The sequence below is a fragment of the Papilio xuthus genome, unplaced genomic scaffold, assembly GCF_000836235.2.
Source record: "Papilio xuthus unplaced genomic scaffold, Pxut_1.1 DF828258.1, whole genome shotgun sequence".
Lineage (NCBI taxonomy): Eukaryota > Metazoa > Arthropoda > Insecta > Lepidoptera > Papilionidae > Papilio > Papilio xuthus.
Window position 1 is genome coordinate 1,567,392 of NW_013530391.1, and position 14,908 is coordinate 1,582,299.

At 31.6% G+C, this 14,908-nt stretch overlaps 2 protein-coding genes across 5 annotated transcripts in view; one reads left to right on the top strand and one right to left on the bottom strand.

The window, feature by feature from the left end:
* The window catches only part of Mod(mdg4) (Mod(mdg4)-heS00531), a 239,198-nt gene that overhangs the window by 198,098 nt on the left and 26,192 nt on the right, over positions 1-14,908 (top strand). The window lies entirely within an intron of this gene.
* LOC106113372 (uncharacterized) lies at positions 4,217-11,733 on the bottom strand. The gene is made up of 5 exons (XM_013306101.1): positions 11,381-11,733; positions 6,710-6,874; positions 6,082-6,621; positions 5,486-5,722; positions 4,217-4,934 (listed from the first exon to the last, which is right to left on the bottom strand). Exons 2-5 carry the CDS (start codon positions 6,864-6,866, stop codon positions 4,708-4,710), a joined length of 1,161 nt encoding a protein of 386 aa, XP_013161555.1. The 5' UTR covers positions 6,867-6,874; positions 11,381-11,733; the 3' UTR covers positions 4,217-4,707.

Sequence of the window (14,908 nt, forward strand, 5' to 3'; positions counted from 1 at the left end):
TAACATCTAATTTATAAGTCACGACATTTTTTGGAATCTTTATTGGAAATAATAAAACAAGGCGAACAGTGAATTAACCAACAAACATTTCTTATACATAACCATGTTATGTGATGTAAAAAGAACCTTATAATATATAATGAGTGACTAAAAGAAATAGAGTCGACCTGCGGGGCCAGACAAAGTGCATTCGATTCGAAACAATTCCATAGCGAACTTTACAAATGTATGGAATCAATCACGTGACTTATGGATAGTAATTGTCAGTTCTATACATTTTTAAAGTTCATTCGGAACAAATGCACTTTGTCGAGCGCCGCTGGAAAAGCAAAATTCCAAGGGAATGCGTTATTTTTATAGCTAGGGTTGGCGATTATCCAGGTTCGGTCATGTTTTAAAATTTGGCGTCAAATTATTTACATACAGCCCAATGAGATTAATAAAGGATTGTCAGGTTTTGTGAAACTTAAAAGTTGCTATTGAACTTACAATTTTATATATAAATTACACATAAATATTATTTTGAGATCTAAATATAGTTTTATCCCGTAAGTCCGATCGATCGGTCCAACGGAGGAAAAACCAGTGGGAAAAACCCAAGTTTAGTAGTAATTTCCATAACATTTCAGCAATCCTAGAATACATTTTCAGCGACATTAATATTAAAGCGACAATTAGTATATTCTATCTTTTAATTAATATAAGTTTTTTTTCTATCCGTACTTATGTTAACTAGAATTGAAAGTAAAGTACGACATAAGAATATAGTGGTAATGGAATTTGTTGTCAAAAATTTTCAACACTACAATATTATTCTTGACTTGACTAATCATACAAAAGCGAAGCGAAAAAGAGAAAATAAATATTACTCTGTATTGCGCAGTCTGTTAACGGTTGGCTGAAACTGGGCTATTGTAATATATCACATTTGATACTCCATTAAAATCCAACAACGTAACGTTGTTTCGGCGGGAATAATTTTTTTTTAGAACTGTACAATTGGTTATCTTTTCTTAAATTTCGCTTACAATGTCAATCGAACGTCGTTACAATATTGCGTCAGTGAATTTTTTTTTTAACACGTTACAACAAAATCGAACAAAAAACTTAGATGTTTCATAACAACTGAATTCGATTAATACGTTGGAAATTTGAATCGATTAATTCACTTTCGATTAATTCGATATTTTTAAACAGCTCACATGAAGCTAGAATTGATAGACATCAATTGTGGCCTGGCCTACCTTATAACATCCTTCACGAGATCTAAAAAGGTTCGTTTCGCTTTTGTTTCACGTTCGTTTAATTTGCGGTTTGAACAATTCAAACCACAGTCATACCAGACTTTACTAACTCGGTAAAATTTGCAGCAAAACGCCACAGGCATAGAAACTTATGTCAAGGAATATTTGCATCTATATCGAAAATCTTAATAATTATGAATGAATCTTAAGGTAAAATCCTCCTTTTACAACCTTATATTCAGGGCGTGGATGATTATGATTTTCTTTTATTTCCATAATATATCCTTCATCATTTAATTTCACGCTAGATTTACAGTTACTCAATCTTTTTGAACAATAATAAACTCTGCTCGCACGATTATTTTTTGAATACGTGTAACCGTTTGCCATTAGTAGAGTGCTACCACTGTACGTGGAGATGAAGGTGTAATTCCTTGTCATAACTGAAACAAAAGAAAATCAAGTTTATGTCTTGTTCCGCCACACTCGCCCATTGCTGGGCATAGGCCTCCCACAAAGATCGCAACGATGACCGGTCTTGTGCTACATGCAGGACGCTCCCGCAACCTTGACCAGGTCATCGGTCCATCTTGCGGGAGGCCTACCCACTTGAATTGAAAATACATTGTAATTAAAACATTTCAATTCAATGCTTTTAATGTGTTTTTAGTCCAGTTTTGATTACCTTCAAAAAGCAGAATGGTTAGGTATTATGTTGGCAAATAGGAAAAAAAAACGCAAGTATTAAACTTTAATTTAATTATAATATCTATAGATAAAATATGAAAGGAAAAAAACTGTAATAAAAAGAAGTATTTACAACATCCGAAATCGTAATTGCCCTTAAGAGTGACATTTACAGCAGAGGTGTAATGGACACCATCGCAATATGTCTGATTCACATTATGCCAACACAGTAGGACAGTAGTGCTGGCATACGGTTTTAGCTCACTAGCAACAGTTACTGTTAACATTATATCAACGCTGGTATACAACTGACACCAGCGTTGATTTTGAGTACTTACTATCCTGTACTGGCATAGTGTAAATCATAAAACTTGATTGTGTCAGGTACAGGCGCCTATGCGAAAAAAAATGCTATTAACATTATATTTATAAGTGTACAAGACTTCACATTTACACATTACGTAAGACGCTTTTAATCCAAATATGCCAATTATAATAGTTATTGTTTGGAAAGGACAGCTGCTGCTTCCTTACCACTAAAACGGGCATCTCCCCCTGATAGCTTCTATCTTTCATTATTAATTCTAATCCTCAACACTGCTACCAACCGCAACTGTCAGCGCCAAAATGGTGATAATCAATTAGGCACAAACTACCACAGTTTATACCCTATCCATTTATAATGTGCCAATTTAAATTGTTTGAATGTTCAAAAACATTACGATTAAAATTTCTTGTATTCTCCCTTTTCTGTTATTATATATTGTGGAGGTAAATGTGAATGATGTCCCCTTAATTCAGCAATACATCGTGTTTCATCCAATCGGACGCTGCTTTTACATTTAAATCGTCTTTTAGAGCAGTAGTAAATGTTTTGTGATCGATTATTCCGCGAATACGTGTATCCGTTTACCATAAGTAATTTGTTACCGCGATGTGTGGGGATGAATGTATAATCCCTTGAAAAAACTGGAGAAAAATAAGAAAAATGTTAATGAAATTAATAAATACCGTACAGTGGACTTTATAATAGTTTGCTGCAGAAGGATAACAAATCCAAGAAATTTATTTTTGGTATTTAAATTATGAAAATTCTTTGGAAAGTGAAAACAGCAATATGGGATTCTTTTTTAATCGATCTTTCTATTCCTCTGACTTCAATGGAATTGACAAATACATCTTATTACAAAAATATTATACAGGGGGCTGAGTTTTTCTTTTCTCTTTTTTAATTTTTGAGGTTATAACATTCAAGCAATCAAATTCGTTTAAACTACATTTTAAAGTAACGTCCTGTAGGACTTATAATGTACTTCGGTCGCTCATGAGGATGGACGTTCAGAGCTTGCACGACTCTACCGTGTATGTCCAGCTTTATTCTCGCTTTGCAACCAGCGTCCTTTTTCGAACAGTAGTAGTTTAAAGATTTTGCATTCTGGGAGAATGTGTATCCATCTATCATGAGCAAACGTCTGCCTTTTCTTGTTGGTATAAAAGTGTATGTATTTGTACCTGAAATATGAACATTTATTACTAATGGAGAAAAAAAGGGATTACCATTATTGTAATTTTAACAAACTGCAACGTCGTAACAACATATTTCTATCGCAGTTTTTTCAAAGAGAGTAAAAGGGATAGTAAATGTTATTGTACACGTGTCTCGGCAATGATTACTCACGTTTATAGATTTTATTTCAAGCGAACATCATTTGAATAAACACTTATCCTACGTCAAGGTTTTAATATCCTTAACAATGAAAAAATAAAAAATAAATGAATTACAATGACAATCATTAAATTCATATAATATCCAATAAATACATTATTACAATAAGTTAAATTTAATTCTCCATCATAATTCATAAAAATTATTCAAACTTTCGTGAGACATTATAATAAACTGATATAAAAACGGCTAAACACTCACGTATATTCGTCCGGTGGCGGTACCGACTAGTTTCGAGTCCAGTCCCAGGACGCGGCGTGTCCGACGTAAGCGAAGGGCCGCGTTCGCGAAATAATACCAGTCCCACTTACCCTGATGAAGGGCCCCGATGGGCTCGAAAGTAGTCGGTCCCGCCACCGGACGAATACACGTGACTGTTTAGCCCTTTTTTATATCAGTTTATAAATCATATAATATATACAACTTAAAATTCCATTTCTAAAGACCTAAAAGTATATTATGTAGCATAATTATATTATGTACATTAACAAGTAAACCGTAGTACAGATTACTATTAATTACATCACACATTTAATGTTTAAATTATTTTAAGAAAAAAATACAAAGCGTGTTACAATATGGATCTCATCTTTTTTCTTTCAAAAGGGTGAAAAGCGTTTATATGCGTATTTGTAGCGATGGTTTGAATATTTAAAATAGTGATAAGCAAAGCACAAAACATTATTCCTTCTACTGACGTATATATTTTTATATTACGTATTATTCTTGTATTAATATTTATAAATATGAATAAAACCTCGACACTAACAATTCTGTATATTTAATTATTTTAACCTACAAGTTAAGAATACATCAACTTATATACACAATAAATTTGGTAATAATATAGCTTAAAAGCTAAAGGAAAGTGGCCCAAACACCAAACAGAGCCCAAGATTGTGCAAGGCGATAGCGGACTGAAAACGTCTCCCTTCATTATGGAGTATTAGGCGTTTAACCTTTCCAGAGCCATCGACTAAAACTACAAATTAACATTTTTATGGAAAAATGTAATCGCATGGGACTTATTAAGTTATATTTTAAAACATCTTAAGATACACTTAAGTCTTTCTTTTTGAGAAATACAACTCTGATTTCAGGGTCATCGCTATCTGCTTTTTCAATATGTCCGACAATCTCTTCAGTGTGCTTTTCGTTGATATGTTTAAACAACATCATGCTGTTTGGCACATCCGAATATATCATTTCATCGCAAACCTTACATTTGTAATTATTGTCTCCCCGATTCACAAAGTATGATGTATCCAAGGTCTTGACTAAAATAAGATACTATTATTAATATTGTAATTGGATTTTAGGATATAAAATTGTGAGTAAAAAAAGGAATAGGTACAAACAACATTAGTAAAGCCCGCAATAACATATTTTACACGAATGGGCCGGCTCTACCGGTGTAACACCACGACTACACAAGACAGGAGTCAAATGAACGCAATTCCGCATTTCGTCAGATGAGTTGCGTGCCGGCCTAATGTAAGTCCTATTTCCCTTCCCTGCCTTTTCTTATAAGAGAAGGACGGGAAGTTGAAGAGGATTTGGCAGAAGAGGGAACAAATTAGAAGAGGAAAGTGACACTTCGCTGTTTTGCTGAATTAAGTGACCGCTTGCTTGTTAAAAGTTTGTTTGCCATCTTTTACTACAAAAACCCATTTCTAAAAAGACTTTATTGGTGTTAATAATTATTGTGTAGTGCCAGAACTACAATATAGCATGTAATGGGTTCAAGTTTTGAATCGTATCTTTCTATTTAATTGTTATATTAATAAGATGATTTTTTTTCTTTGAAAAAATAAAAAAGTACACTCACCTTTCGATGCAATAATGCATTTCTCTAGCTTGTCAATAGTACCTTGAGATATTTTTGTATAATTTGGACTATTGGATATAATTTCAAACGCTTTTGCATGTTTTAAGGCTAAATGACGCTTAAGATTCGAGGAGCTGCCAGTCCATCCTGCAAGCTTCCTACGACAAATCTTGCATTCGTAAAGGTGATTCTTTTTGATTTCGTTAAAGAAATTCCATATACGAGTTTTGAAATACCCTGAAATTTAAAAGTATATAAAAATCAAGAGCGTTGATGGCACAGTTGTTAAGCACTTGACTAGACCAGACCGTACTCTACACTGCCAGGTTTGAATCCGGCCATGTGCCAATGTGATTTTCTAAATATTTTCGTTTAATTTAGTAAACTTACTAATATTATAAATGCGAATGTTTAGATGGATGGATGGACGGTTGTTTGTTTGAAGGTATCTCCAGAACGGCTGCACGGACTTCGCTGAAATTTGGCATAGATGTGGAACATAGTCTGGAAGAACACATAAGCTACTTATTAAGTTTGTTTTTAATTCCGCGCAGGCGAAGTAGCAGGCGACAGCTTGTAACGTATATTTCACTTACTTCTCCCAGGTACGGCTCTATCAGCTAACCATTTGATTTTCTCTTCGAACTTTTCATCATCTTCGTTTACATACTCGAAATTGCCAAACTTTTCTATTTTATTATCTCGATAAGTAATTTCTTGTACGATTGGATTTTCATTTATGCCAGATATTAAATGTTTTTTCTCAGAATCACTTTTGTTCATAGGATTCATTTCTTTGATGGAATCACTTGTTACAATTGCTGTTGTATTAACAGCAACAATGTCTTCATCAATATGTTTTTCAAGATTTCCTGCTTGTTCTATTAGTTCTTCATTATCTTTAGCTATTTTCAATGCTTCCATCTCTGAATTTACACCTAATTGTTTTAAAAGAGCTTTCAAGTTTTCCTTTGTTTCCTTTTCATAAATTCTTGGATGCTTAAATTTAATATGACGCTTCAGGTTTCCATGAGCTTTGGGCATATTAAGAATATAGGAGCACATTACACATTTGAATTTGTTTTTGCCCACTTCAATGCTATATTTTGTCCAAGGGCTAGGTTTATTTCTCGTCCCTGCATAACAAAATTAATAAAAAAATAATGCTAGAAATATTAAGATGTATTACAAAAAAAAATTATAAATATTAAAAGATATACATACAGCAAGATTTTTTTCTCTTTATAGTTTCAGTTTTTACAAAATCAAATTGATGTTTTAATTTAAAATGTCGAACCATATTACTTCGAGCCATTTTTGTCAAACAAATCTTACAAGTGATTGTATTTTTTAAGTTTTTTTCGTAAAATTTGCGATACATATTTTTTCCTGCAAAACAAGCAAAAACAATAATGTAGACTAATTCTATGACAAGAAATCAATATATTTAAACTGATATATAAACACGGCTCAACACTCACGTATATACGTCCGTTGGCGGCACCGACTAGTTTCGAGCCCATCGGGGGCCCTTCATCAGGATGAGTGGTACTGGTATTATTTCGCGGACGCGGCCCGTCGCTAACTGAGCTACCGGACGTATATACGTGAGTGTTTAGCCGTGTTTATATATCAGTTTAGTATAATGTCTCACGAAAGTTTGAATAATTCAATATATTTAAATAATGGATCTTAAAAGAACGATTAAAAAATGAAAAAAAAAATACATAATACAATTTTTTTATTAATCTAATACAAGATTTTTTTTTTATTTATACAATTTCATACTTTATTTTGCAAGTAATTTAAAAAATATGGCGCTTGAATTATATTGCGACAATTTTTTTTCGAACATTAATATTTTGTGATGACCTATCTGATACTATTAAAGCTCAATCTTTGGTTAATATTTATCGATAAAACCTAACATTAACATTAACGTAGGTCCGACTGACTAATTTTTAGACTTTTTCCACACCTAGTACCAATTTTTCTAGGATAGGTTAGGAGAAATATTTACAAGTTGTTTTCCGTTGGGCCTAACGACCGATTAATCGGCCAATGGATTTTGATTCTATGGACGCAATCGGCAATATTAAATACATTTACAACATCAAATTAGATACATTTCTCATTGTGCTTCGGCCCTTTGGCCGGATGGGATATGTGTATTGGGTCTCAGGCCTCGTATGTATTAAATCGATCCAATATTAATCAGCACACCGATGAATCAGCTCAACGGGAAACAACCGAATTATACATCTTAGGTTTTACCGGAAAACCAACTGTTTACGATTAAAATAGCTATTCTATACAAAGGTATGTAGGTATGTAGTACATACCAAAATAATTTAAGAGGTCTGAGAACACCCATTTTTTAACTTAATATTTAAAATAAATTACGTAATTATCAAAAAAAAACAAATAAATTAAACGTTTCCTAACATCCTGTAGAATTATTTACGACAAGTGCCATCAATTAAAACAACACAAAAGTATTGAATTCTGGGCTGATATGTGGTTGAAAGTAAATCAAAAATCTCGTACTATTTTTGACATAATTGACGATAATGATATGTTAGAGTTTGTCGCAAACATTCGAGATGTCCTACCGATAACCAGTTTGCTATTGCACAAAGGAGAAATAAATAATCATTTTACAATTTAATATATTCTCCTAACTTATTACGCATATATTTTGGTGGTTCATGAGTGTGTTCCGTATTTGAGTATACGATTCTACCATTTGCAGCTATTTTCAAACGCGCTTTGCAACCAGAACTATTCTTTGAACAGTAATAATAAAAATGCGTAGTATTATTTTTATGTTGCGCGAATGTATAATTGTTGCACATAAGTATACGTTTGTTTCTGCAACTGGATGTTTTTATAAGTCGATACTTAATCTTACCTGAAAAAATAACGACCCATATATTTTTTAATATTATAAGCAACGAGAAATTCCACAAGGAAGTTTTTGTTAAAACGTAGGGGACAAAAGGGATAATAAAATAACTTTAAAATTGTTGTAATAAAAATATATTCAAATTTTACTTCTATATTAAAAGAATATCGAAACATAAAAAATAAAAATAAAATAAAAAAATATTTTATCCTTTTAACCATTATAACACATTAAAAAAACATATCACTGAGTAATTAGAAAAACATAATTAAACAGAACATCGCACATGAAAAAAAGGAAACATTTATAATGAGCATTGCAATATTGGCTGCATAGGGTCTTGAAAATAAACACATAAAAAATATAAGTAAGAAGTATGATTATCTTATATACTAGCTGTCCCGGTTTTTGTTCGCGCGGAAATAAATTGCTTAGTTACTAGACTGTGTTCTTCCAGACTATGTTCTACATATTTTCCAAATTTTAACGAGATCCAAGCACCTTTCTGGAGATACTTTCTAACAAACTCCCATCCATCCATCTATAGATCCAAACTTTCCCAATTCACTCAAAATGATCGAACGGTGGCATACGTAGAATTTGTTTTACAAGTTTACATAGTGACCTTCGGATGTAACATAATACAAAGGTGGGTCATGAAGATGACAGGGATCATAAGCCGTAACAGTTCCGTACTCGTTCAACTTAATACGTGCTTTACATCCAGAGTTCTTTCTCGTGCAATAATAAAGTAAGCCGTACATGTGTTGCGCGTATGTATACTTCTCGCACAATATCCAATGCTTCCTTTTCACCTTTGTTGATGGAATGAATTTGTAGCGAATTGTTTCTGAAAAAAAAATGAGTTTATTAATAGTAAATATGTGTTAGTGGTAGCTATTACGACACATATTCATTGTCTAAATACTAGACCTGTGTTTCCTTCTCGCGATGACGTAGTAATCAGGCCAAAACATCCAATCTCGCGTTACTCTGGCCTTATAGATCGGTCGACCACTAGGCGCAGATCGTGTGTGATCAAGTCGATGGAATTCATCGAGAGTCAATCAGATCGTGAGCGAGTAGCCGACACGAGGCAAGCTGTGGGTTTAAAAAAAATCCCTGGTTCTATGGGCCGGTACGATTGGTGAATTACCACGACCAAACATAAGACAACCGTGAAGTGGATGCGCGCGTTCCGTGTGATGATAAGCCGCAGTCTTAATTTTAGCCCCTTTTTATTCCCACCCTGTCTCAAATGAATGATGTGGAGCAGAAGTGGATTTGACGGCGGAGGGACTTATAAGAAGGGGAAATATCCTCATTTTGTGCGTCCCTTTGTCGATTAAATGTAGGCAACGCTTCTGCAATTGTGGATGTCTATAGGCAGTAGTTGCTTCACTATTTAAGCGAATTCACATAGCCACTCATATCGCCTTATAACATAGAAAAAAAATATCCTGAACATTTATTTTAAATATTAATTCAGCAAATATACATGGTTTCATTTAATTACATAAAATTATATAAATGTATTTTCCCTTTATTATTAACAAACAATAACAAAAACATACTTAGTTTGATTAATTTTCAGAAAAAAAAATTACCAATAGGTAACAAAGTTGACATTTTTTGACTAGAGACTAAATAATCCTTAATTTTAATTATATTTTAACATAATGCCCTGGATATAATTCAACACATTTTGGTGCCAAATGTGTGTGATTACAAAAAGCCATTGTAATTCCACCATCTTTGCCGAGTTTAATTCTCGCCAAACAACCAGTCTTTCGTTTGGAACAATAAAACATCCTTGAGCCCATATGTTGATAATATGTATGACCATTGTGCATTAAAAGTGGATTCTTTTTATTCCTGCCACTTTGTATCATTTTGTAGTCATAAAAATCTGTAATAACAATATCCACAATAAATATTAATTTCAATTTTCAAGACACAAACGATACAAGCATAATCCAAAACAAAAAAAAACACCATTTTTATTTTTTAGTCCTCACATAAACACCTCTACAAAGCATGTTATCAGATTTGTGTTATAGCTTAACTTTTCAAGGAGAATGAGTAAGATAACTATGTTTTTGTACATGCGTTTAAGGCAATGAACACTCACAATTATTTTTTTATATTATAAGCTATGTAAACTATCAAATAAGGCTGGATCTACCATTAACTACTACTATTTATCATTGCCACCAACCTTTAAAAACACTATTGCATATAAATTTATTTCATTTGGACCATTTCAATTGATCTGTAGGTAGTTGGAAATTGATTCCACTAAAATGTAAGTTATTCTGTACATTTTTACTATCTTTATATATCCATTGAGTTGACAGTTGAGCAACTTTTAGCCGTTAAAAAATAATATGATGCTCAAAGTTACCAAATATGAATATTGCTGCAAAAGAAGGGTAGTAACATAATCTAGAAATTATTAGAAATTAAAATAAAAGACAAATATAAATTAAAAGATTTATTAAAAATATCCATTTAAATGAGCCATACACAAATCCTACATATGAATTGATATCAGTAAAACTGAATTTGCATTTCCACTTATATAAAAAATCATAGCATCTTCAGATGTGTTGAAAAAACATACGCTGCCGATGAATTTTATACCTAGGAAATTTTAAGCATAATAATAATGGTGCAGGTAAACATAAGAAACTTCACAATAAATACACATATAAATTATAGCAGAAACGTATTCATTATTTAGAAAACTATTGTTGTTACACATAAGGTTCTTTTAGATCATATTTGAATACATAAGTTCAATAAACAACTTAAAGGAATAAATAGCAACATCAACATAATATACTATGAGTAATTAAACGCATTAAAACCATAACTTATAAAGTAATATATGGATGTAAACAGTACCAATATTAAATATATATTATACAAAGCAGTAATTTTCGATGTGTACTTAGGGAAAAATAACAATGATTACAACTAGCACTTACCTTCCCGCGTCGATCAGCAACTTCATAAAAGTACCAAGGACATTAAAATACTTTGAATTCAAGACACGATAACTATATCACTTATATCACTCGCACAATAACACTATAAACCAACAACAACACTCTTATACCTAAATAGTCGCACAAAACACATAGGTTATTTTTTAAGAAGCATAACCTTTTAAAGTTAAGTTAAAAATCATTGCACAAAACACAATACTCGTGAAAGTTATTTTTACGCGTTTTGGTAAAACCACACATTGTTAAATTAAATACAACCAATTTAAAAAAAATAAACAAAATACGGAAATTATGTTTTTGACAATTGTACAACAACTAGGGAGGTTCATAGAATATCGGTTTCTGTGATGTTTTCGATTTAAACAAATTTTTAAGGTTTATATTGGTTTATATTTTAATCGAATTGTACTGAACAAAGAAAAACAGCGCAAAACATGTTATTTCGCAAGAATAGAGCAGCTCTAAACTTATATAACACCGTGTTCGGTCGATTTTTATCGGACCACATGCTAACCGTTAACGTAAAATATATCTAAATTGATGTCATACTAATGAATACAGTATAACGACAAAAACCAAAATTAAGTAATTTATTAGGAAGATTTTTCCTACATTATTAGTATTGAAAATTTTCTTCCAAACGTGAATTGTCGTTCTCTTTGTGTTAAAAAAGTTGAAGCTTGAACCTGAACTACAAGATTGACGTTTGAAACTTCAATTACAGAAGTATAACCTAACTTCTAAGTTTTGTTTATTTTCTGGGATTATTATTGTTTTTCTGTCCTCGTGAATATTAAAACAAATGAAAAGTTTTATATTTTAAAGTTATTTAGTGTTAAAACACTTTACAAAATGTTAACACAAACCTTGTGTTTCGTAGTGTATCAGTGTTTATTTATTCGTACGTTGTTCACAACATTAGGAAAATATACGCAGTTTAAAGTGGTAGATAGAGTTTGTAACTTAATTTGTGCTAAAAGTTAGTTGTTGTTATAATTTTAGTGAGATAAATTATGCGAGAAAACATTGGGAATGCATTGTTTGGAATCATCAAGGTATGCTTATGTATTATTACTTACTGCCTGTAGTTACTTGCTGACATTCATGTTAAAAATACTTTCATGTTTTCAAATAAACCTAATGATACAACAAGAGGAATTATATAGACTGACCACTACTGTAGATCGCAAAGAGTTTTTTTACTACTATACAAATAAAATAAGGTTAGCTGGAAGCTGCATAATAGGCCCATCGCACTTCCTTATATACCCCAACACACCAAATATGGTGTTCTATGCAGCCACTGATATAACATGAGCTGCCAAGACATTTTATTACCCCTATGCTTAATGTTTTTTTTGGATGTTTCTTACAGGTAAGTTTTCACTTGCGGCAATTGGTAAGTAGCTGTTATTTATAAACAACATATTTAATTATATGTAATTTCTTGAATGAATGCAACATAATTATATTGCAGTTCAGCAATTTTTGTTAAGAAAAGTTAGTGTCAGTTTTTACTTAATTTTTTTTTGTGAATAGAAACTTGAAACGTCAATTTTTTTTCTTACAATATGATATGAATTTTTAAAAAAAAAAACTAATACTTTTGTTCATATTGTATTTTTGAACCTAAAAACCTTGGTGCTTTATCTTTATGTTAAAACATTGTGAACAAAACCATATGGTAACTTAGAGGCAAAAGATTTAAATGTACACATTCAATGGTATTTTGACATCATAGTTTGTCATTTTTACAGGTAAGAATTGCATTTAAACTATTTTGGTACAACAATTCATGTATAAAATGCAACATACACTTATTTTAAGTGTGTATATGTTCCATTTTATAGACATTAAGTCAGTGAGAAGACTTTTTTTGAACAATTTTTTGTTTCAATCAATTCAATAAAATAATTGTATTAATTATTAATCAATATTTTCAGAAGCCCTCATCATTCCTTCCAGGGTTAGGAAATCTTTGCATGGATTGCTTCTGTATCAAGGATATACATATTCATGGCGTAACCAGAAAAAATGTGGTGCATACTGGACTTGTTCCAGTCATCATAAGAAGGGATGTAAAGCAAATCTTACATTAAATGAATCGGAGAAACCTTTTGTAACGAATGTAAATATAAATCATAATCATCCACCTCCAGATGTAACCTTACCTGCTGATATTGAGTATATTATATAAAAGCAAAAAAAAATGTTTAATGTTTTTGCATAATTGTACAGCATTTTTGATGGTTTTATCGAGAGCTTAAGCGGAATTCACAAAAGAAAAAAATGACAATAGTTTGTCACTATTTTGATGAAATTGTGTCTTATATGTAAAGATTTAAATGCTTATATTTTTTATTGATAAAATTAAGTAATTTTGCCAAAAAATGTACCGTTTTGTAATTTATTTTAATACATTTATGATTTGTTTTTTAATTATATTTACTATATGTCAAAAATAAGATTATCTTTTTTTGTATTTATACTTACAGAAATACATTTTATTCATTCGAAAAGAGGGCAAAAGCTTTTGGTGTACAGACAATATACTTATGCTAAGAACTGTGTTAGCAAGTCTAAGACAAGTTGGACATGTTCGTCGAGGAGATCGAAACATTGTAGGGCTCAAGTGGTACTCACTAACAGTGGTGAGTTAATTATCATTGATGAAGAACATAATCATCCCGTACCAGTTTTCTATATGAATGGTAAAGGAAATTACGTAAGAATTACTAACAAGGAACCTGTGAAAAAATGTGAAAGGCAAATTTTTTATGCCTAAAATTAGGCTTTCAAGTTTCTAAACTATAATATATGATTGTTATTAGGATCTCATGAAACAAGTTTAAGCTAGCAATTAATTAAAACAAAATGTTAAGGATTTTTTTTGTTTTGTTAAATAGCAGATTTTGGTTCTTTAGCTAATATTTCTTGTACCATTTCAACTAAGCTCTATGCTTGAGCTAGGCAATGGTTTACGACAATAGTCGAATAGCGGGATTCGAACCCCCGACCTCGTGATCAGTAATCTGTACCTTTGACCATTAGGCTAATGACGCTTCAAAGCTTCACTTGTACCAAAGAATATGTATATCTTTTGACATTACTTAACTATTTTGTCCTTATAATTTTTTAAGTTATACTTTTTAGTAAGGCAAAGGTAAAGTAAATTACATTAAATAGTTGTTTTCTTCTATGCCATATTATACAAAGTGACTACGACTTTTATGTATATATTATGTTTAGTTAATAAAATATATTACAAAAAATAGTTTTCTTAATTTAACTTTTAAAAATAAATCTAATATCTAACAGCTATATATTAAATATATAATATTTCAGAGGAACCTACCTCTGAGATGTCTTTGCAAGATTCTGTCGCCTCAGGAAGATTGGCAGGTGATACAAAAAAGAGGCGTAGTTGCTATAGAACGCATTGCAAAAATAAAAGTAGTAAAATTTGTGACTCGTGTAAAAAACCATTATGTGGTAAATGTAATCAAT